This window comes from Plectrocnemia conspersa, unplaced genomic scaffold (genome assembly GCF_051122295.1).
Source record: "Plectrocnemia conspersa isolate PC_06_02 unplaced genomic scaffold, ASM5112229v1 ptg000012l, whole genome shotgun sequence".
In the NCBI taxonomy this organism is placed as follows: Eukaryota; Metazoa; Arthropoda; class Insecta; order Trichoptera; family Polycentropodidae; genus Plectrocnemia; species Plectrocnemia conspersa.
In genome coordinates, this window is record NW_028277176.1 from 15,810,834 (window position 1) to 15,836,175 (window position 25,342).

Here is a 25,342-nt window from a genome sequence, read left to right on the forward strand (position 1 = left end):
AAGTTTACCTGAGAAATGAGCGCTCATTAATTTTCAGCAGTCAGCTGAAAATTTGCATCACAAAAAGAACTGATTCATCAAAGACGCTCCGTTTGCACCTCGTCAAAGGAATTAACCAACGGACGAGTTCGAGTGTGACGTGTGAGATTTCACGTTCTCTTTGTAACTCGATTCCCGAACGATTAAATAATATTAATCAATTACACAAATTCGAGCGAACGCATCACGTCTTTCTCGTGAAGGGTGGCAATTATTTTAAAATGTCAAAAGGTTGACAAAGAATTTGCGGCGCAAATGTAAATTTTGCGAGGAGTTCATATTTAACAGTCACATTTCCGAAAGGACCATTGAGGTTTCAAAACATGTTTGATGATTTATTTATTGAAGATTTCTTCGTATTTGCATTGTTATTGTAAGAAGCAGAAAACGAACGAAGTACAAAAATTAATGATTCTGAGAAAAATATTATTTTATTCATGAAAATTAATGTAGTATAATACATATACTAAGGAGTATATTACATATATTTTAAAAATCGTGTATTTAAAATTAATTACACTTTCATAATTAATTTACCTACAAAGTATTCTATATTAGACAAAATAATTTTGTCCCTGTATTTATTTTCAGTTCTCAAAGCAGTTCTGATCATATCTATTTCTACGTCTGAAAAACGTTTTCAATAAAAGATATATAAGTCTAGCTTTGATCATAAAATCTAACACATATTTAATATATATGCTTGTCAATTTTTTGTTTATATTTTTGTAAAATAGAGTAAATAAATTAAAGTGCATTCTACATTTTTTAATATTATTAATTATATTATAAATATATATTATAAACAACACTGGTCTTAATTCTGACTTCTGTGATATACAGTATCTATATTACATAACATTTTTATTAATATAACATATCTTTATTATTAATAAACATATAATGTAATTTAGATACATTATTTTTTAACCATCCTTCTATAATATTATACTTAATTCATTATTTTAGTTATATACAACTTCTTTAAAATCACCTATGCAATTAATTAAAGTATCGTTTGCAAACAAGCGTATTCTATATTTTTTTATATTATTAATATATATTATAAACAACACTGACCTAATTCGAAACTCTGTGGTATACTGTTTGATAATATTTTATTTTTGGAATAAGCATAATTTATTTTAGCTTTTTGCTGTCTCTTTTTTAAATAATCTTAAGACTATTTCACTCTATTTTTCAATTTATCATTACTTGTACTAATATTTATAATATGTGCGTCAAAATTATATAATTAAGAGAACATCTAGCTAAATTCTAAATATCCGATAAAATAATATATTTTTTATTAAATATAAAAATGCATAATTATAAGCTTAAACGCAGCTTAAGTGAAATTAACATCAGCGCGCAGTTTAATCAATATTTTAATAGGCATTTAATTACTTAGGGAAAATAACTAATTATTGAAAAAAAAAATTATTTACTAAAATATAACTAAAAAAGACTACAAAGTATTCTGTTTTAAAGCATTAACCGACTAGTTACAATTAAATTATTTAACATCACAGAAAAAAATTAAAAATTACCACTGCATTTATATTCTTATAAAATATATTTTAGTAAAAAAAATTAATAGTTTTTAAAGGTTTATAACGGCTGAATTTTTAATAACAATTGATGTTTTAAATATGCTGTATTCAGAGCAGGTAGTGAAAAAAGCAACAAAAACACTTCGAAAAGATTATTTAACAATCACGCCGACTATTAAAATTACGATAAAAAATATTTCGCTTGGTAATATATAGAAATAATAAAAGTATATACTATATAAATATTACATTTTTTTTAATATATCAAAATTATTTTGAGTACTCGAGAATTTCTCAAAAAATTAAAAACACCGAGAAATAAGAAAGACTAAAAATAATTTAATAATTTATGTATTCTTTAAAATAATTTAATAATTAAAATTTTCATACAAATAGGTGTATTTTATCATATTTAAAAAAAACTAGTATTAAAAAATTTAAATTATTGTAGAATATTTATTTGAATAAAGAATATGTCGATCATCTTGGTTTTAATGGGTTAGCTTCATAATTTTATACTTTTTTATAAAAAAAAGAATAATCATTTCAATGTAGTAGTATTTTAATTGTTTTAATAAAAAAAACTATTTCATACGTATATAGATAATTCAAAGTATAAATTATCAAACTCCATAATGGTTTACAAGAAGAACAAACTACAATATTTGACTTACTGACTACTATCATTCATTAGAATAAGTTACAGTAAAAAAATTTAATTTGTCTAGTGCTTTACTATGTGTATATTTTATTCTTTTCACATACAAAAATTGTATCAGTTTATTCACACACACTGAATCTATTATTAGATGCGGATTTTCTCGAATTTAGTGAAGTTTATTTTTTTTGTAATATGAGCTTTATTATGAATGATCTATAAAAATAGTTTTAATAAATTATTAATAACTTTAATACACTAAACAAGATTTTATTTCTACCCTTCGACAATCACATCAGCAAATCATTATTTTAAAATTAACACTTATCGAGATGATAAAGCCATTTTATATTGGCAAAATATATGTTATTCAATAAAATGTGTAGCACTAGAAGTGTTTTAAACGGCCCCTCGCGGACGAAGCCTAAGTACTTGATTTTACGGCAGAAGCGTTAATTTTCGTCGCTGCTGTATCACGTCGAAAATCCCAACAATATAGGCTTATATAGTTCTGGGTTGCCATAATTCTCGCGAAGAAGGTGGATGGACGGGTAACGCGGTGGCTTAATGGCGTAAAATATCACGATCGAGGTAATTTATGTGCTCGCTCGCTTTTCGTTGGCCCGCCGATGGTGATTTGAGATCGTTAACCGTGATTTAAAGGGGTAATTGGTTTAATTAACCTTCAATTATTTTATTGAACGTTTTTATTATAGAATTTATAAATACAATCTGGGGCGGACGTGTACGTCAAAGCTTCTTTATTTCTTTGAGCTCGTTGCCCACCCTATTGCCTATTTGTGCGCGCAACTTACACATGTTATAATAATAATAAAAAAACATGGAACCTTTAAGATCGAAGCGATTGTCCCGTGTCAGCTGGAAATGTACTACCCTGCGGTAAATTGTGCAATTATCTTCACATATCGCTGACCACTTTTGTGACTTGTCGCAAAGAAAAGGGAGTATGGATTTGTCGTTCCTTTTAAAGGAGCTCTGTATCATTTTTACCTCGTGCTACACACAGGTTGACATAGCATAAAAAGGGTATTGTGTTTCTTCGAAGAATGCTTATTCTGGTTAGTTTTACGTCGTTATCAGGTTCTTAAGGTGACCGTTCTATTTTACGAATGTGCGAAAGAAAAGCTACGATCATTGTTCGTGTTTCTTTTATGTGGGTTATTTATCGCAATATAGAAACAGTTGTCATAGAAAGATTGGCACGATCAATAGTAACGTAAGATTATGAGGAACAATGGAAAAGTCATAATGGCAATATTCAATACAACCATATATTGAAATGTACAAGATAGTCTGATTTATTTTGTTTTAGTTCAACAGTAAGATGTGAAACGCAAATTAGTAATTATATAGTATTTTTTTAAATATTTTAAAGAATAACAATTTTAAACTAAAGCTAATATAAGCACTATACTGATATTTTAAATTTAGTATAAAAAAATCTTAATTCCAAAAAGTCACGGATATATCCTGATTAAGTCAAATAAGATTTAAAAACGTGTAATACAGTACTTATATTAGTAGAGTATTTCATAATTTAACTTATTTATCATACGGAGTATGTTTTGTAGACATGGTTTATACAAAAATGGTAACAGCTGGTCAATGTTAAAAATTCTTGGAAAAAAGTTATAATAATAAATATAAAATGGATAATGTATATTAAGTTTTATTGCGCGAGTTTTATAAATAAAAATGTTTACGTTAATCTTAAACTTTAATTTAACATTTTGTAACATATACAATTGTTAACTTTCAACTGATGACGACTTTTTTCATTTATAAATTCCGATCGATAATTAATTTAGTTTATTCTAGAATGATTTAATCTCATGGATAAATCAAGGTTGACTAAATGCTGTAGTACACGTTTAGTTTAATACAATAATATATTACGAAAGCTAAATGCAATTTATTAAAAAATCTTGACTTTGTAAACTATAGATATATAAACATGGATTATTTAATACCATTTTTTAATAATAGAGTATGATTTCTCTCTATATGAAAATCTGAAAATACTTTACAATCAGTAATCACTAAATGGACGGAAGCCATTGAAATGTAAAGCAAAATAATTATCGAAGCTTTGTTTTATTTATTTTAAAAAGGCTTTAGTTAAAATATTAAAATGAATGCACCAATAAAATGTTTATCTTGTAAATAAAAATACTTGCTATGTATAATATAAAATCCGAAAATTTAAAACATTTCTTTTAGTAAAAATATATATTAACTATTAAAGTTGTAGCCTAGGTGTGTATAATTATAACGGTAAAAATAAACTATATAAATGCTTGATTATTAAAACTTATTGCTCAAACGAAAACTTATGTGAAAAATAACGAAGATAAAATATAAATACTAAAGTAATTTGAAAATAAAATGTATGATTATTGTTTGGATATAGTTTCTAGTTGTTATTGTAGATATGAGAATGTGTTTAAAATAACAATAACATAATATGCAATACAATTAGAGATAAATTCCCTCACCTGCTCCCCCTTTCAAATGACGTCCCTGTTAATAATCAATGTCTTACTTAAAGTAAGTGTGAATCGAATGAAACATACTAAACCGAATTTCGAACAATAGGAGAGCGCAAAAAAACAAATAAAAAACAACAATCCTTATTCAAAATAAACAAAAAGCTCCTTACTTATCGATCAATTCGCTTAATTTTGACGCGCCCATGCTATATCGCGATGTCAGATTATTTCAAAAGAGAGAGATGGGATGAAAGTATATCATCTTTTCCTTCGCACGGATTCATTTATACGTGTGCGAGGGAGATGCAAAAGTGCACGTGACAGCGCGAGAGAGTTAGGTGCCTCATACTCTGACTCACTCTAAAACACGCAATAGACGGCGTTTCAATCGTGCATCAGTATTTGTTTGCCTGTCATCGAGAGAGTTACGTCAAATCGCATAATATTCCTGCGTTACATAATTGTTTTTCGACTTAACAAGTATATTTAATATTTTTACTTCGCTAAATAATTTTAATATAAACTAGCTTTGGTTTAAATAATAATTATAGCGATGCCCGAAAGATTTAATGATTACAATGAATCATATCTCAAATTTAAAGGTGTAGAATTTTTCTCGAATAACGAAGGTGTGATTGAAATGTTCAAATTGGAATCATACGAAGATTGTTGCATTTATGAAGTAACTACTTTTCACATTTACATTTGAAATTATTATTTATTATAAAAGCAGTAATAACAAATTTTCATTATTTATAGTTCATATCAAATATGTCAGATACATCGGAGTGTAATGAAAATACGGAATATCCGTATAATGTAAGTATGATATCAACATTTAGTTATGATAAAAAAATATGACAAATATATATTATATTGCAGGAAGCATTTAATATATCAAAGTCGGGGCATGTTTGGAACTCACGTCTTCTATATTTTTGGGAAAATTTGGGAAACTATCGATGCTGGAACATCTTACATTCTAAATTGACAAGTATATACGGGCATGATCAATAATAAAAGATACCTCAATCAAAGAATGAGAATCGTCAAGGACATGACAGCAAAATATAATGGTACCAAGAGAAATATTATCACAGATAATTTTTTTACGTCTATTCTTTAGCTCAATGTCTATTACCAAACGATTTATTTCTTATCGGTACATTGAGGGCGAATAAGCCCGAAATACAGCATGAGTTCTTAAGGATAAGTTGAAAGCAAAGCGTGTTTCAAAAAAATTCACACGATTCTGTTGCTCAGTACAAAAATTTTAACACAGAAAGTGAAGACAGCAAAAACAAACTACCAGCGGTGATTCAATTTTATAACAGAACAAAGGGCGAAATTTATCTAGGAGACAAAATGACTCGTGAATATTCTTGCGTACGGGTGACAAGGCGGTGGCCATTCAGAATATTTATGGAGCTCATTAATATCATGGCTTTCAATGGCTATAAGATATGAATCCATAAATATTCTGAGTGGCGAATCAATGATCGATACCGTGGAAAGTATTTCATACGCCTCCTATCAGTAGATTTAGTCAAATAAATCTGTAATTGAACGACAGGAGAACGTTTATTTGCATAAACCATAAAAGTAAACGATAGAATTATTCGTGGCTTTTACCCCCGAAAATCTTTCTATAATACATAGTCTTCGCCCAGTAGTTTCTCGTAATATTGGACGAAGACGTACGTGTAACTTTTGTTCTGGTAATAAAATTACGCATGTATCGTGTTATGTTTGTCACGGAGTTGTGTTTAATGCATAAAGTAATAAAATGCCTGGATTGCTAGGCATTTAGAATTTTTTAAATTTAATATTTTTGTGTCATATGTTTTATTTTAAGTAATTTATGTTTAGTTTTTATAGATGGTCTCGTTCTATGCTCGATTAAAAATATTTCAGTCTCTCGACAGTTAACTAGTGTTCGAAACGAAACTCGGTCGTTAAGTAAGGAGTACCTGTATATAATATTTGAAATTTATCCTTAATTCTCTCATATATTTGGCACAATTTTTTTAACTGAAAAGCAACGAGTCACTAATAAAATTATAAAACCCTAAATAATTGAATAGCATATATAACTGAAATTTATTCACTTATTTTAAAATTCCATTTCCTGGGAGCCTATCTCATGTCAGTGGCCACTGTGGAATTGGCTATTCGGAAATGCCATCTGCGGTCGACTGACAATAGATTTCCAGCGGCGGAAAGGTCACCGATCATTACCGTCAAAGAGGTCATGTTTACCTGAGCGTATAATCCCCATGTGTATGATTAAAAACACATACGCATCCACCACACTACACCATATTACACCATGTCTGTATATTAAATACACTCACGCACGCGCGCCAGCGATTAATGTGGTGTTTGCTTTTCATTTCACTGTGTACTATCGATTTGGACACTGGTCCCAGAAATAAATTATGAGATACCAGTATCGTACGCGTTGAATCATCAACGGTGCATAAAAATTACAAGTGTGTTAAATTCATTTTAACATTAATTTTCTATGCTGTTTTTATCTAATTCAACTACAGTAATATTTACTCTTATGTTAATTACTGCGTATTTATTAAAACTATAATGATGAAAGTACAACCACTTTTCAACATATAATCGACCATAATAAAATAAATATATGTGTTAGCCAAATAATATTAGAGCAATAGACAATAAATAACATTTTTATGCGACTCCTAATGACGTATATTTTAATCGATTTTAAAATTCATATGTAACTAAATATTGTTTTTTTAATGGTGATTTATGGACCGAAAATTACTAGGTAAAATTTTTTAAATGCTGTTTGTACTCTTACATATGATTAAAAATCACTGTTTATTCTGACCTCACTTACCAGTTTAATTTTATACAAAATCTTGTTATCGAATAAGGAAACAATTAAGTTTTCAATGTTAGCTTATAAATATAAGCGTGTGACCTGGTTGTTAATCATGAGTTAAAAATATTTAGAGTAAAGCAGCTTTAAGTATTAAAAACATAATTTCAGAAGCTATATTTTGAGCCATACCTAAATTTATATTTTCGAGACTGACTTTTCTACCATTAATAAAATAAATACATTATATCCATTTAGTATTCATCACGCGATGTAGTATCGCAATATAGTGTATATTTTAAATGAATTAAACGTACGAGCGTAAATCAAAAGAATTTAGTCAGTTGCACTATTTTCCCGGAAACCGTTTGTTACTAATTATTAAAAACTTATAAACCTTTTACTAAAATACAATTGTTTGCCCACATTTTAAAATTGATATATAGTAATGCGATGCAATACCCACATCATGCTAAAATAATTTTTCTCCATAATCAAAATAAAAATAAAAATTAATACCAAGGTGTGTATAAAATCTCGTGTGCAGATTGCGAAAAAAACAAACTGGACAATCTAATAGATGCATCGCACACCGAGAGAATGAACACAAAAATGCTGTCAAAAAACTGTCAAGAAACCACTAAATTGATTTTAGCTAAATAGATATTAGAAATATAAATTCATAAAAATATCGCAATGGACAAACGAGATGACAGTAGCGAATATTTCCAAGCACAGACCACGCTACCATCTGATTGCTTCATAAGATTCCCGTGTCGTCTGGACGAAGTACTATTATACGAAAAAGCATGCCTTAACTCTTTCTTTGTTGCATGCGACACCCTTCCCATTTCTCTCTCTCGGGAATCGGTGTAAATCCTGGATTGCCCTGATCAATCTTGATCAGTCCTGAATATTTTTTTAATAACCTACAATACCACTAACTTTATTCCATAATTTAAAATTCAAAATATAAGGCAATCGGCTGCAAAAGTGTTTGCATGTCACAGAAGAAAGACTCTGTGTTGTATGTTTATGACTTTGTACAAACAACCTATAGAATTGGACTGCCTATTGTTACTTTGATTCTTTTGTGTTAAACGGGTGCAGATAGGAACAATTATTTTTCAGTTTTGATTTTATTGTGAAATTTCCGGTACATTTTAAAAATTTTGAGATTTATAAAATGTATAGGAACGCGCTCCTGTCTCTAAAAAAGTGCCGGAGCGCTTATGGATCAGAATGTAACAGTATATCGTCGAGCTCGATAGGGAATCTTATGATGTCATCCGATTTCAGCAAGAAAATGCTCCATGGCATACTTTGCTGCGAGAAAAATTGCAGCTGGATTGGAAAAATTGTCTCCGTACACCCGCAAGTCATCAGTTGACAGTATGCCAAAAATGATAGGGTGGACCTACTAAAAATTAAAAATAAGCATGAAATTAACACCTTAAACAACCTTAGTCGTTTTTTTTGTTTATATTTTCACATTTTTTTAAGATGTAATACATTTATTGGGGTGGGTGCGTAAATATTATGGCCAAGCCAAATATATCATCACTGGTAATACACATTTACTGTAACATACACAAGTTTGTATTTTATTCGTATTCAAATAAAATACAACGTTCACAAATTAGTTTCAACTTCGGTTGAAAATGATAAGGTGTCTAAAGGGCTTTATATTTTTTAAAAAAGTTTATGGTGATGCATAAATATATTTATAAACTTATATCCTCGCTATCCCAATACTCTCACTATAGAATTGTCGGGTCGAGGCGGGTCACAATAGATCTCCAGGAAGAGCTCGGGGCTAGTGTCGAAGTGCGCCCACTTTATTTTATATTTTATGTGGAGCTTGCGCTGCGGAAAAAGAGAAGAGAAACGCAATATATTTTGGCATGCGCGAAGGGAGACCACCGTGTCGTAAAGGTACCAGTCATAAAGCGGTTCACGTGCACAACGAGGTTTTTATTTATATGCGCGAGAATATGCGAGCGCTACCGCATGAAAAGGCCGAATGAGAGTGAGAGATGAAAATGCGAAGAATGTGGCTGGGTACATTTATAAAAACTGTGTGATTTCGCCATTCGCGCGATATGCGTATTTGCATAATACATTATGTGATACTACAGCTAGTATCTCTGATTTCCCGAGAACACATTTTTCACACAGAAAATATAAATCATTTTCCTACGTCTCTAAAATTTTAAGATTTCCTAAACTGCTTAAATTAATAGTGTGTAAAAAATACATATTTTAAAACAGGATTACACTGTATGTCTATCATTATCTACAGATTAGCTCCAGTATACTATCAATGTCAACTGAAAATGGATCTCAAACTAGCAATGTTTAAAAAAATCATCATTTTATCATTGAAGCCTTCTGGTATTTTCATTGTTTTTATGGTCAGAAGCTATAACAGACGCTGTGTTAAATAAAATACTTTTCTAATGCATTTTAAACATTCGAGATTCTGATCGTACATACACATAATTAATATAATTTATGCATAAAAAAATTAATAAACACAATCTAAATAAATCAGCATTAAAAAATATCATTATTTTTTTAAAACATTACCAGCGTTATTAAGGATTTAATACGGAAGTCCCTTTAAGTATTATTTGATATTTTCGTAAGGTACTCTTCAAAGGATCAATATTTTCTAGGGAGAATGTTTCTTTAACTATTGATAAGGAAAATTAAATAAAATTGAATTGAAGCTACTTTCGTACAACCATAGTAATATAAAATAATTAGTCTTAAGGAAAAAACAAATCTGTAGAAATCCATTAAAAAGGGGTTAACTAATAACTGTTGTTACGAGAATAAATGCATGCGGTACTAAAATTCCTTCGCTGATTGTTTCCCCGACAGAGGGATTAATGTGAGGCGAAGGAACACAAAGTGTTTGTGCTATTACGCCATTAATAAAAAGACAATGAAAAACATAAACCTACATTATAAAATGGTTTACAATTAATTATATAATAACAATTGTCATCCTATTGTAACGCATTCGATTATCGTCTGTCATCTAACAATGGTAGATGAAAGGCGCATATATTAAAATATTATTCACTTCTCTAAATTTGAACTGATTTTATAACTAAGATATACATATGCTCATTTTAAAACCTCAAAATCCGAACCAGCATTATAAAATAATGAATTTCACTTGCCTCAATTTGTCGATCATCGTACGAAGATTGAAGTTCCGGTCCGACAATTTCCAATAACTGCTTCTTTTCTTCTCGAAAATCTGAAAAACGATAAATAACATTAAATATTTAATTAATATATTGGCGTTGTTTTTAATAAACTATAAATATCTTTTTTTATATCTACCGGCATCATAATGCATTTTTTTTATGTAAAAATATTTATATATTATATATTAATAACCAATATGCACAAGAGCTTTGAATTTTGCAGCATTTTGTGCTAGAGAAAATTCGATAAGATACTGATGCGGATAAGTGTAATTACTTTTCAAGAAAATCTAATTATCTGAAACTGCTTATAAGTCGTTAAATTTCCGTTTGAAATTTTAATACGAACAGTGCTAATAAGACAATGAGATAAAATACTTTAATAAAGATGATCTCATCTGTTTTCTTATACCGACTAAGCCAATTTGATTAATATAATTAGAAGACATATTGAGAAAAGGATATATTTTTATTAAAAATATAAGATTAATTTCAAAATTATTTTTGTAGCTGTAAATTTTATAGTCATACTGATATTTAAACAATACCATAAACATTTTAATGTAAGATGACTTACTGCAACTAACACCAATAAAAGAGTGTACAGCATCAAAGCAATTATAATAAAAAAATATTTATTAAATATTGATCAAACGCAGAATTAATTATGTTATATGATAAATTCCTTAATTAAATATACTTCTCTGGTAAAATACTACACAACTGGTTGCAATCGATATTTATTCTCTAACCAAAAAGGAACAATTCAAAAATGTGCAACTTCAGACTTATTAGCTTAATGAGTCACTCAAAATGAAAATTAACACACAGTGCGAAAAAACTATTAGCAAGGATTATTGAACTCTATGCCATAAAAATATAATATTAACATTACTACATACTTCTAAGCCATATATTTTATATTGAATATATAAAAAGCTACACCACTAATAAATTCATTTAAAAAATAGCAAATAAAAATATAAATTTATGCAGATAACGAATATGCACCAAAGTATGTAAATGCAATGTTATTTTTTTTATAAAAAAATAAATATGACAGTTTATAGATAATTATTTATTATTCTAAATATCAATTTTTGTATGAATATGTAGTTCCAGAGATCTTGATATGCTATACATAAAATATGTATATCGTTTGGTACCGCTGTGCACCGTCTCGTTTTCTCGTGGCTAAAGTTCCTGATTTAATTTTCGAAAAAGTAGGAAACTTGGGATTGGGACATTATTCGGCCTCGACATTATTACGCCGAAAGAGTTTCAACGAGTGAAGAGTTATCCGTCATTTAAAAGTTGATCTAATTTTACGAGTGCAAAAGTTACTCACGGTCGAAATATACAGGTGGAAAATTTAATAGACGAGAATGAAACTCTTAAGTTAAACTTAAAAAAGGATATACATATATGGTCTAAGTAGCAGAGTGCAATAGGTACAAGATCTTTTTGATTTTAATTATAGAATCAATAAGTTGTATCTAATGTAAAAATTACAATTTAAAATATAAATTGTAAGATTTATCTGTACTTTTAATGTGTGGAATTAAATTTTCAATGTATGGAAATAAAAAAACAAAGCATTACAAAAAATATGCTAATATAAAACCATACAAATACATTATTAAATAGACTATATAAAACATGTTAAAAACAAGCACGAGTAACGGCTGAAGTTCCAGTGCGCATGCGCGACCAATTAAATTCCCGATAAGCAATTCATCGGCCGGCCAGCCAGCCCGCCCGCACAATAGGCTTTAGCCGCTCCCTCGGTGTGGTTGTTTATAGTCGATTTTCTTAGCGATTACGTTTCATAATTACGTAAATTAAAAAAATAATAAATTATGAAAATATTTGGAATCGTTTTACAATCCCGTTTTAATCGTTTTAAATATTAAGGATGCCAAAAGTTAAACCTTTCACATGACACATGGAAAGCTATTTGCTGTTCAGCTATTCAAATTGATGTTGATCCAACCTAACTCGTATGTTCGGTAAATATTTACCGATTTTAATATCGACAAAAGCAAATTTGTAAAATTATGCAAATCGATTAAAGCGATTAATAGACAACGCGAATAGTCAATCGCCCGAATGTGCGAAAGTTAATACCGAAAAGTATAATTCTGTTTCGAGCCAGGATTAGCCGCCTCGCGCCGTTGTGAATATTGCATAATTTATTAGCAGAGTAGTAATTTATGCGCATATATTTACCCAGCCAGTTCAAACACAGGGTATGTAGTTCAAAAATACTACAGGCTGAGCCGTCGCTGTTCTCTAATTGAAAAGCTTTGCGAAAATATCGCGGATTTACGTCATTCGCGAATAAACCGACATGACATGTACGCTACGGCGACACGTATTTGTTACGTGGCACAATCATGTCAAAAAGAGGCAAAAAGTTTTTTTTTAAATAAAACACTCAGTTATTAATATAACTTACATACTAAAAATTGATATTAATTCACCGACTGATTCGTAACTTATAAACGATTCACGCGCGCGAGCGCGAACGATGTATTAATTGAAATTATGCTTCAATGAAAGTGCTAGAATGACATAGAATAATAATATTACTCTTTCAGATTTAACCTGAATGTTATTATATTTCTATTAATTAGTAGCTTCTTTTTGAAATATTATTTGAATTTTAAATTTTGAATATTGTTTATAATATATCTACATATATGTATGTTTATAATACCTAGCAAATTATTGGGCCCTATAAGCATTAATTGATTGCTAAAATCTCAATATTTTACATGATTGAATTTCAAAAAGATTTTGTTTATATTATATAAGATTATACGTACACGTTTTTAAATAAATTATGTAAGAAAGTCGCCCCTGTAGAGTACACAAAAATATTATATATCATACATATTTTGAAGCTATATATTTCCTTACAGAGAAAAATCGGTAAAAGTTCCAGTCGTTCGTCATTAAATCGTTCCTCTTCGCTAGCTACTAACTTTGATGTACATATGTATCTATAATACATATATACCCATATATGTTCCAAGAAAAACTTTCATTTGGCTATATGTATACCCACTCTGTTCGATGGTTTAAGCAACTTCTACATAAAATGAGAATAATAAAACACAATATAATATTAATATAAATAAATTTTAAAATACTTATATTTTTTATTTTAATAACAACATGACATTCTCATTACTTGGAGTGTAAATTGCTTAACTCCATTTTTAAATTAAAATAATACCACTTTGCTTCCAACCATAAAAAGCATTTTAAGACAATTTAACAACTCCGTTATCACTAAAAGCAATAATGCAAAGTATCTATAAATAACCCAACAATTTAGGTATATGACTATTAAAAGTGTACGTAAATGAATATTTTGCCTTTAAAAATAACATATGTAATAAATAAATCACTCTTTTTTAATAAGGTAAAGTAAACCAGACAATTTATTTCCTTATCTTAGTTTTAAAATACTTTTTCTATGTAGATTGTATTTCTATGAAAGCATATTTGATTATACTTATATGTAACAAATTATATAAAATATCAATTAAGTATATATATTTTAAGTGAAATAATTGTAAAGTTAAATCTTTGTTACGTCCGTGAGTGTTTATCGACCCACTTACTCTTAAAAGTAAGCTGTCTACCAAATGCACTTAAGAAAAATATAACAATGAATTGTATACGACACAGTTAAGAATTTATTTAAATACATTCAGACAGAAAGTAAACAAGTAACACAATACATTTAAATCAACGTCTAAAATATATAAGAAATATTAGGATTCTAAATTTAATTTTTAAAACAAATCTAACGAAAAGATTAATTACGCTAATAAATGATTGTAAAATTAATCAATAAAGAATCTTTTTTGTGTAAATATATTTTAGGGAGTGTTAATAAATATATACAACTTAGAATATATAGATTTATTTAATGGTGAATATATATAGACCACATTGCGGTTAGTTTGTACATATTTTAAGTACTCTCTGTTTATTTCTTTAAATGGTACGATACATCATAATAATATTTAAATGTATAACGTTTATGTAATACTTCTGAACTCTATCTTTGGTTGATATTTCGTTAGATTATTTTTCAGAATGGCAATGCTTAAACTTTATCAGATTGTATACGTGAATTTGAATAGAGTTACTCTGTTTGATTTCTCTATGAATATTTATCGAAATATTAGTTATTCTGAATTCAAAGATTGTGAAAAATATTTTTGATGTCAAATATTAATACCTTAAATAAATTTGTTAAATAAAAAAAAGATAATATGTAATAAACATATTATCTTATAAAACATTGCCATTTTTATATAAAAAAAATGAACGACTTCACAGCCTCTAAGAAGTTATATATTATAAACAAGTGATTCATTCATTGTTAAATAGTTGCCAAAAATCATTTTTGTAAATAAAGAATATTTAAAAAAATATAACGACCATTTCAAATAAAATAATTTAATAACTACATAAAAATAGCACAAACTAAAATCATGACAAATTTTTATTGACTTATGTAATATTCAATAATTATCATTAATAATAAAAATATTTTTATTATTATTATTGAAAAGTTAATATTTACTCTGGTAGACAACACTAAGGCAACTCTGTGACAGTGTTTTAATAGTAATTTTTATTATATTGGAGAACTTTTAAAGTACTTATTAACATTAAATTATTTTTTTATATTCAGATTAAAGTATTGCTAATTATTTTTAATTTAACAATTTGCATAATCAATCGTAATAATCGAGTATCACATTTTTTCAGAAATTTCTGTTGAAATATCATCAAATTTTGATTCCAAGCCAGATGCTCTCTGGAACTTGTATACTAATATCAAATTTTCGTTATAATTATAATTATAATCAGTATTATAAATTATACACTGGTATCGTATTTTCTATATGTTCTCAGAAATCTATTATACAATAGATTCTCGGGATTTCCAAAGAATACAACGAAGAGGAAATTTGATAAACATTTTTACACACATTCATATAGAGTATCCTTAATGGGTTGAAACGTAAATTTTTAAGCTTAATGGTCTGTATAATAAAATATTAACATACTACGCAGACCTTCGACTTCGACAAAGAAATACGGCAACGAACAAAAAATATCAAATAATGGTTCTCGCTGCGGATAATCGACCGGAAACCGGTAGCAAATTGAAAATACGTCAAAAAATCAATCACAGCGCCCACAGAGGGTCAAGTAATTGTTAAATTACAAATGGAAGCTATTCTGGAGGTGCGTTTATTAATTTATTTTTTATTCGAATTTCTTCATCAGTCGTTATCAGCGTACATTTGGTGAAATTACGCGAGTTGTGAAACGACCGCCCATGCATCATCGTTAACACCCCGCAGCCGGTCGATATGGGGGTGGTTTACGCGGAACAAATAATTAAGGGCGATTATAGCCAAGGGGTGGCAACGCGCCAGCCCTGCGACTGAATTTTATTTTTGTGGGGATCATTTCAAGATATATAAATAAACGTAAGGGAGAAAAGATAACTATAATACGATTTTTAATTGATTTCTCAGTAAAGATTTCTAGCAAATTCAGACTCAATATTAGAAAATGACCACGAGATCCCAAAATTATTAGCTAGAATGAAAATTTTATTATATTTTTATTAATAGGTGAATAAATTACTCCATAATATTAGGTATTTCTGACATAAAATAAATGGTCAAAAACAATAGGTTGTTTTCCTTAAAAGCTAACTTTAAAGCTATTTTAAAATATTTATCTAGCTCTATCATTTACGTACTTATAAAATATCATACAAAATTTTATGTATTTTTTTAATAATTATAATGAGTTTTAAATTAAAATTTACCGGTACTTGTTAAAAATAACTAGACTAAACTGCTATTTAGAAAAAACGATATAAATATGTAGATTTACTAGCACAAGAGACCAGTAATATAGTCAATGATTTTTGTGTTTATCCATTTCTATCGTGATTAATTAATAATTAAAAATCAGATCGATAATCACAGATTCGGTTTCCCTACGTTTTTATAATCTGACGGAGCAATATTGTGAATATTGATTAAAATTGAGCTAGGTTGTAAGTATTAGGTATAACTGTTTTATTATTTATAAAAATAAACTTAAGCTCATAGAGAATATAATATAGCAATAAAAATTAATAAGCTCGATTAGTAAAATGATAATAAATTTTAACTTAGTAGTATTACTAATATTTTAATTTTGATATAAAGAAAAATTAATATTGATTAATATGGATTTGCCTCTAAGCTTATTTAAACGCTACCATTAGTGAAAAGTACTATTAAATAATAACGTCGCAGAGATGCTACAGTTATATTACCAAAAGCATGTCTGAAAATCATAAAGAAAATTAAAGAATATATTAAAAAGGACTTTTTCAGGGAATGACTAAAAATAATTAATTCTAGTAAACTAAATACTGACGCTACAAATTAACTAAATTAATCTATTTATTCCGACAGTAATCTTAATAAAGAAAGTAAACGACTTCAAAAAATAAAATGTTATAATGAGAAAAAATAAAAAAAATATTTTATTATGACGTTGATTATTAACATAAAAAATGTTTTCCACTGAATCTTTAAATATGCGTTATTTTAATAATAAAAAAATTATAAAACAAGCATAACTTCCTTTAAATACATATTTACAATCTTAAAAGGTTCAATAGTTTCAATTTAAAAAAATAATGTAACAAAATATCAATTAAAGACTTAACAAGCAACTAGAGCTCAAAAGTTTTTTACCCAAGTAATATAAAACGTTATATATTTAAAAATAAAATTATTTAATAGCAGTAAATTCATATGTAACTTTTATTTATTATTATAAGCCAGCCCAGTTTTAATTTGATGATATTATGAAATAAAATTACCCATTGATAATATATATTTATCATAAAGTAATATACTACTAAATATTGTTAAACTGCTATTGAATATTGCTGTAATACTGCTGTAAAAACACAGTAAATTATAAAATAAACTATAAATCCACTATTATTAAAAATATATTATTTTCAAATACATATATGTAGAAAAATACGAACAAAAAAGTAACTATATAACATTCTATCATAAACTATTAGCAATATTAAATATTGCCTCGTATTATATGTTTAATTTGGTATTTAGTCTTATCGATAGTTGCGGTATTAACAAGTTAATTATCATACAAAACATATATCATATTCTATGTAAAAAAAATATGTAATTAAATCTTTGCTTATATATTAAAAAGATGGCTACCTTTAAAATTCCAAAAAATATATTTATTTTTTAAAAAATTTTGTAACAGCACCATTTTATAAATTTAAAAGAGCCTAAAAGTAAAACATATAGCTTGAGTCACTCCTGTTTTAATTGACACGATAATTTAATGCTTTCTTTAGAAACAAAGTCTACTAAAACAAGTTAACTTGTTACCTTGTTTTTTAAATCAATAAATAGCTATTTTCATATGAAAGTCAGGGCTAGATTATTTTAGACATGCTGGTACGTATTATTTACCAGCTCTTCGTGTAGAAAAGATTAAATGATAAAAAGGGGTTAGTTATTAGATAATTTTTCTTTTAATTACGAACAAGTGATGATCGATCGAAATTATATATAAATAATAATCAGTAATTCCGATTTCTTAGACAATATAGAAATTTAAAAGCACTATAGTTTATATAAGATTTAAACCCATATCTTTCAAATTAATATTCAGCGACATATACCACTCTTCTATCATGCTAGTCAGTGGTTTTTACTTATTAAACGTATTCATTGAAAAAAATACAAATCTAAAATCAGAGCATAACTGTACATATAAATCAGGCTATGCTTTGTATTACTATCTAGTAAATCTAAAGCAAAGTATTTTAATCAAGTATGAAACGATTATATTACATCCACAATTTTTTTGTTAGTGTAGTTTGATTCAACATTTTTAGTGAGCCTTACTTAGACGCAATTCAAGCTCATTAAATTAAATTTAATACTTTAAAAACAATACCATGTTGTGATTTTTAAATTGTTAAATTTGTAAGCTATTATGTTAAAATGAATATTTATTGTTGTAAAAAAATAGATTTGAGTATTAATTGCATTAGTATATGATCCATAAATTAAAAGTGTGTCCTCTCGGCGGCTTATTTCAAAAACCGTGACATAATTGTATTAATGCGTATATTGTTAATAATTAATCTGTCAGTTAAAAGCTCGTTCAGCTGTATGCTACTTTTGTGTGAAAGGAGCTGTTAGTGAAATTCATTACTTAATTGATTAATACATATACAAAAAAAATTAAAGCATGATGATAAGTAGAAGAATAAGTAATTTGCTGTTAAAGATAAACTAGTTTAAATGTTAAATAATTAAACTCTAAGTATCCAGAATTATTCTTTATAAAATAATTAATTAAATATTAAGGTATTAGTAACTATTTTATAACAGTTCCCCAAATGCATTAATGTTAATGCTAAAGAGTTAATTTAAATGTATAAATGTCAATTCTAAAATAAAATGCAATAAATATTATTTCTACAAAATGTCATAAATATTTTTTGTGAATATCAACTGTCGGTCGATCAATACATAACAAATAATCTAGTTATAACAGTCGGTAAACATATAAAAGCTTTGAAATAACTTTTTACTCCCTTCAAAGTTGTGCCGCGATATTTTTCCAAAACTCTCTGGTACGTAAATACGTTTATATTTTTACCTGGAATAAAATGCGATTTATTTATGTTTAATTTAAATTGTTCCCTTTGGCCGGCCGAGACGTTTATTTGGTGGGTACTTTTACTCCCTTAAATATTTACGGCACCCCGTACTTTCAACAAGTGGTCGGAGAGTTTCTACGTAAACACGCTTCGACGTTTATTAAAAAATAATATTTATTTGCGGCAGCGTTTGACATAATAAATTGGCGCGGTTTGGAAAAAATAGAAAGCATTTAACGCGCCAGTATTTATGTGCACATTATGCCACTATTATATTAAATCGTATAATAATTTAATAAAATCAATATATATGCTATTATAGCGTGCTTCCATCGAAACTATAAGCGCTTTAACGCGACTTTGGCGTGGAAATGTACGATTATTATTTACTGGCGTCCACAATCAATCACACGAGTTAATTGTGTTTAAATAATAATGTATATTTCCGATGGTTTTGATGTGTTATCTAATTAGTAATTGAAACTTCGGACAATGGGATTATATAAATAAATAAGTGAACAATATACCTATACAAAAACTACACAAATGACTATTAGCACAAGTCCGATGATGAGTCACTTATACTATGATATACACAGGACACTGTTACGAGATTCCTCAGGAAATGTGAAAATACTAGCTTAAATCCTGAAATATATTCACGTTGTTTGAAACAAAGCGTGTTGTGCTTTTATTTTTTTTTCATATTTTCAATCAGTCCCGTTTCTTTTTATTTTTTTGTCAAAATTTTTTTTACGTATTCTGATTTTGTAACACAATGCGGTAATTTGGCGAGTGTACTGTTAGTCGTTGACGTGCTTCGAAAAGTTTCGCACTAGCAAAATTAACCTTGAAAATGCGACCCTTGGAAGTCCTTCATCTACTGTTGATGATGAACGATTCAGTATAATCATTGAAGCTAAATCCATAAACATTTATTTATACACCCGCTCAGATGTAAAGGTTTCTCCTACAACCGTTTCGCTACATCTGAATGACATAAGAAAGGTAAAAATGGACAAATATGTACCGCACGAACTGACTAAAATTCAATAAATGGTATATCTAATATATTAATATGTGTATATTATTATATTATGTATGTATGATTTAAATTAAAATATAATTAAAAACATATGCAATTTTTAAAAGAACGAAAACACCACGATTAAGTCGCAAGAAAAACATTATGAAATTGAAAGCAAACACATAAATCCATCATGGTAACGCAGGTTGGGATAACATAATGAAACTTGGAGAAGGTAATCGCGAGCAAAAAGACCTAAAATAACAAATATAAATCTCATTCTACTACGGCTCAACTACGTCGAGTTGTGAGATATATTCAAATGAGCTTTGATAGAAAAATTACTACAGGAGCAGAGTTTATGCACATTACTAAAGCTTTCGATTTTATGCTCTTATAAAAATCTTCATTGAGCAATATATAGATTTCAAAACAGAATAAAAAGCATTGAAAGATGGTTTGATAAATGACTAGTCACTGCAAATCCCACTAAGTGCGTCGCATTAATGTTTTTTTGTAGCCTTCGCTGTCGATAACTTAAAATGCATAACATTTTTCTAGACTGGCGAAAACGGCAAAGTTTCTAGGTCTTACCATAGATTCTAAGCTTTCGTGTAAATCTCATATAGATAAACTAATTCTAAAAACTAAGACAACCAGAACAAAACTATACACTCTTTTTTGCCGCAAAATTAAATTAAATATCAAAATCAAATTACTTATCATTAAATATATAATAAGACATGAAATTTTGTACGCTTTCTTGTTTGGTGATACATAATTAATATTCGTAAATACCCAATAAAACTTCAGTCACAACAAAATATTGCGTTAAGAATCGCGAATCAAATGCTCCATGGTTTGTCCGCAACTCGATTTTAACCCGTGATTTAAAAATGAATACAATGAAAAATTAAACGTGAATCACAGCGAAAAAATTAAAACTCATAAAAACGCATTATTAAAAAAATATACGCGGAATAATAAAAAAATACGTATGTGACCACGTGTGTATGTAAAAAAAAACATTTAAATGTGATTTTTTCAATACAATCATTCACCAAAAATAGTTAAGCAGGTAAGAAACCATGGTCTACGAACTACAAAACACATTAGATACTATATATATAATAAATATAATAATATATTTTGTTTAACTAAATGTTTTTAATATTATACACGCTTTGAACATAATAGTAAACGACTATTTCTAAAAATATTCGATTATAAAATTGCTCTTCTAGAATAAATAAACTAGGGCGTAATATTTTTTGTTTGTTAAGATAATGATACCTGTCTCTACCTTAGTTGTGACACAGTTTGTATCGCACATTTCTAACCGTATTCTGGTTATGTATTATTACAAATATTTTACAACAAATGTATAATAAGCACAACCTCAAAGGCAAATAAGGAAATGCTCCAGATTGAAAATGGCATTCAAGAAAACGTACACATGCAGGCAAATAGCATACTTTTATGTTTTTGTTATTATTATTTTCATCTTAGTTTAGGCTAGATATTTAGTTTTATTATCTGATTTTTTATTTTCAGTGAAATGTTTTTTTGGTAATTATTTTTTATATTTTTCGTCTTCAACGCTTAGCTCGTGACATTTCGATAAAGTAAGTAAATTCATACTAAACGGCTTTTTTGAATTATAGCTCAAAATCTATTTGCGACTCGAAATTTTCCGAAAATCATATAGACAGAATTTGTATATCAAAATAATTGACTCGTTATACGGCATTTCCCTATATATCCCACTTTTCCGGAACGAATCTAGGGCGTAAAGCGAGATGTAAGTGTATTTATTATATATCCTAAGTCAATTTGCAAAGGCGGATTTAAGAACTTAAACCGATATAAGCAAAAAGGCAAATACTAGGAATTAGTAGAGTTATGAGAACTACCATGTTATTAGTTTTAAATGTGTCATTCACCAATCACGTAATATGTTTAAAATGCCTTCACAATCAACAAAGTTTCATGGTACAGTTTTACTTAGAACAACGTTGTACAAATGAAATTTAAAAAAATCAACTAAAAATAGGACACCTCAGCCATTTTTGTTCAATTATAAAAACATGCAAACTTTCAGTCACTGACAGACATCTGTAATAATCACATGTAAACTATGTGATTCATGTTACGTATGTAGTTTCTGTTAAATTTTTGCAAAAACTAAAGTAACAAGCATTTTGGCGGGCTCTTAACCAAAAAAATCCAAAACTTGCAATTCATACGCCCAAAACTAATTTAAACCAAAATTTTATTTTGCACGATATTTGCAACCTATGTGTCACAATACGAAAGGAGAATTGAAAAATATTACATTTAAAGATAAGTTAGACAAAGAAATATACTATCTGTAAGTAATGATAAATTAATACGAGGCCTTGTCTTACACTGACTAATATATCCGTACATCTACTGCGATGGAAGTGAATCTTGTCAGCCAGTCACAAACCAATCATCGCTCTCAAATCTTATTTGCCAGCATAAAAAAATCGACAATGTTATTTTCGCTTAGGAAATTAGTGTTATTTTAAAGTTAATCCTGCATTGTAACATGACAGGTAAACGTAATCAACACAACAAGTAAGTAATAAGTTTTTAAATGAGTGACCTATATTATATCATTACATCTTTAAATTATAAACGTCACTAGGCATATATTATATTAAATTTTAACAGTATAAATAACTAGCCAGCTCTAACACATGTAGCATGTAAAAACATTAATATCGCAAAACAATTGAAATTAGTAAAACGAGGTTATTATCCCAGGGGGGAGTTTGTGTATTAGCGACGGGCAATAACGAACACAAGTCGGCCATCGTACTTAATTCGAGCTTGTTTACCGTTCTTTATTCGTGCTCTGTGGGGGAAGAAACTTACTAAAACAAAAATTACGACCTACACCTGCTGCTTTATGATGAACACACAAACACACGTTACATATTGTATACGTAACGTAGCCTTTCTGAGAAGCATGTTGCTCCAGGATAGTTGGCGTGTATGTGTTCATATCCAGGCGAACGACTGAGAAAACTCATAAAAGAATAATGAGACTAAAATAATAATAATCATGTTTGTTTGTGTTATTATATATCCTATCCAATGCAAAGGCTATAAATGATTGTCTCGTTGGCTATAGAATAAATGTGTGTAATTGTGTATATATTTTGTAGGTGTGCAGCGTTGTCGCAGCTTACACTGTTTCCATTTTTTGCTCATGTGGAGACGATAAAATTTATTTATTCATTAAAAACACGGCCATTTTGACCTGACAGGAAACATTAATGCGTCATAATATATGAACAAACATACATTTACACACAAAATATAATAGAAATATTTTTAATAACTCAAAAAATAGATAAAAATGTGTAAAATAATAAGAAAAAAATAAATGCTAATGAATTATTTAAATCGAGAAAAAATGATACAAAGTTCATAAAAATAAAAGCGAAACAATATCGATTTTATTTTTATATTATATTTTATTTATGATTGTGTTGTGAAATTACAAAGCAAATATTGAAAACACACATGAAAGTTCAACCATCATTTCTAATTGATTTATTTAAAAAGCGTCTTAATAGATATTTAACTCTCTATAAACTTAACGTTATAACCAATATCAAGGATAATTTATATTTTTTTTCATTGCAACATGTATCCATAAGTCTTCTTTTAAAAATACGTTACAATTATTAAACTTATTTCTATGTGAATAAAATTAAAATAAATAATTCGTTGAAAAATCCTAAAATGCCGAATAAGTTTGTCACTATTACCAAAAATATCTAGGTTAGTTTTTTTTAATTTCTATCGTTTCTAAGAGAAAATTAGTGATTACTTTTAATTAGAAATCCGATCGATCATTACAGATTAAGTTTTTCAAAATTTTCTTAATATCATTTATAAATATCTTTATATTGTGATAAAATCGAACTAGGTTGTACATATTAGGTATTAAAATTTATCAATATCCGCTTATAGAGAATATCATATACAATATATGTATTATATAAAAAAATATCGCTAATATAGAATGTGACTTTTGAAACTTATTATTAAATTATTATTAGTTAGATTTTGCTAACTTCTAACAATCCCTGATAAAAACAGCGTTTATTAGATATAGTAATTAATTAATGGAATGAGAATTATCTACAATTTAACATTTCTTTACCATTCTAACCTAAATTAATTTCGTAATAATAATAACTAACGTAAAAAACGACCCATTTATTAATCACAGATTTGTGTTCGTAATTTTTAAGCCAGATTGTACATTTTATGTTTGGTACGCAAATAAAGCATCGTTTTTATGTGTATAAAATTTTATGGCTACATAAATATTGGCATTCGAATAAAGCTTTTGTGTTTTATTTACATTTAAGAAATAATAACAACGGATATAAAATAATAACACCCTTTTCATATTAAATAAAATTAAATATAAAATGAACAGTCAATTGAAGTTTCCCAAAAACCATTTTTAAATGTCCTTAAATTTGGAAGCAGCAACGATATTTTTTATATAATAAGTATTCCTAAAATAAAATATAAAATAATAAAGGGAGGGGGGAAATTAAGAACCATGAAAAGAGTAAATAAACATTCAAATTACACAAGTAGATATTCCACAGTAGGAATAATTCACATCACACAAGTAGATATAGCAAACAAAATAATGTGAAAAATAAA

General features: G+C 28.0%; 1 protein-coding gene across 3 annotated transcripts in view; it reads right to left on the reverse strand.

Annotated features, from left to right (window-relative positions):
• LOC148228376 (protein qui-1) overlaps positions 1-25,342 on the reverse strand; it is a 171,159-nt gene that overhangs the window by 103,117 nt on the left and 42,700 nt on the right. For all 3 annotated transcript variants that reach the window (XM_088200422.1, XM_088200423.1, XM_088200424.1), the window contains exon 3: positions 10,806-10,885. In XM_088200422.1, the coding sequence (XP_088056548.1) occupies positions 10,806-10,885 (80 nt within the window). The remainder of the gene's footprint in view (positions 1-10,805; positions 10,886-25,342) is intronic.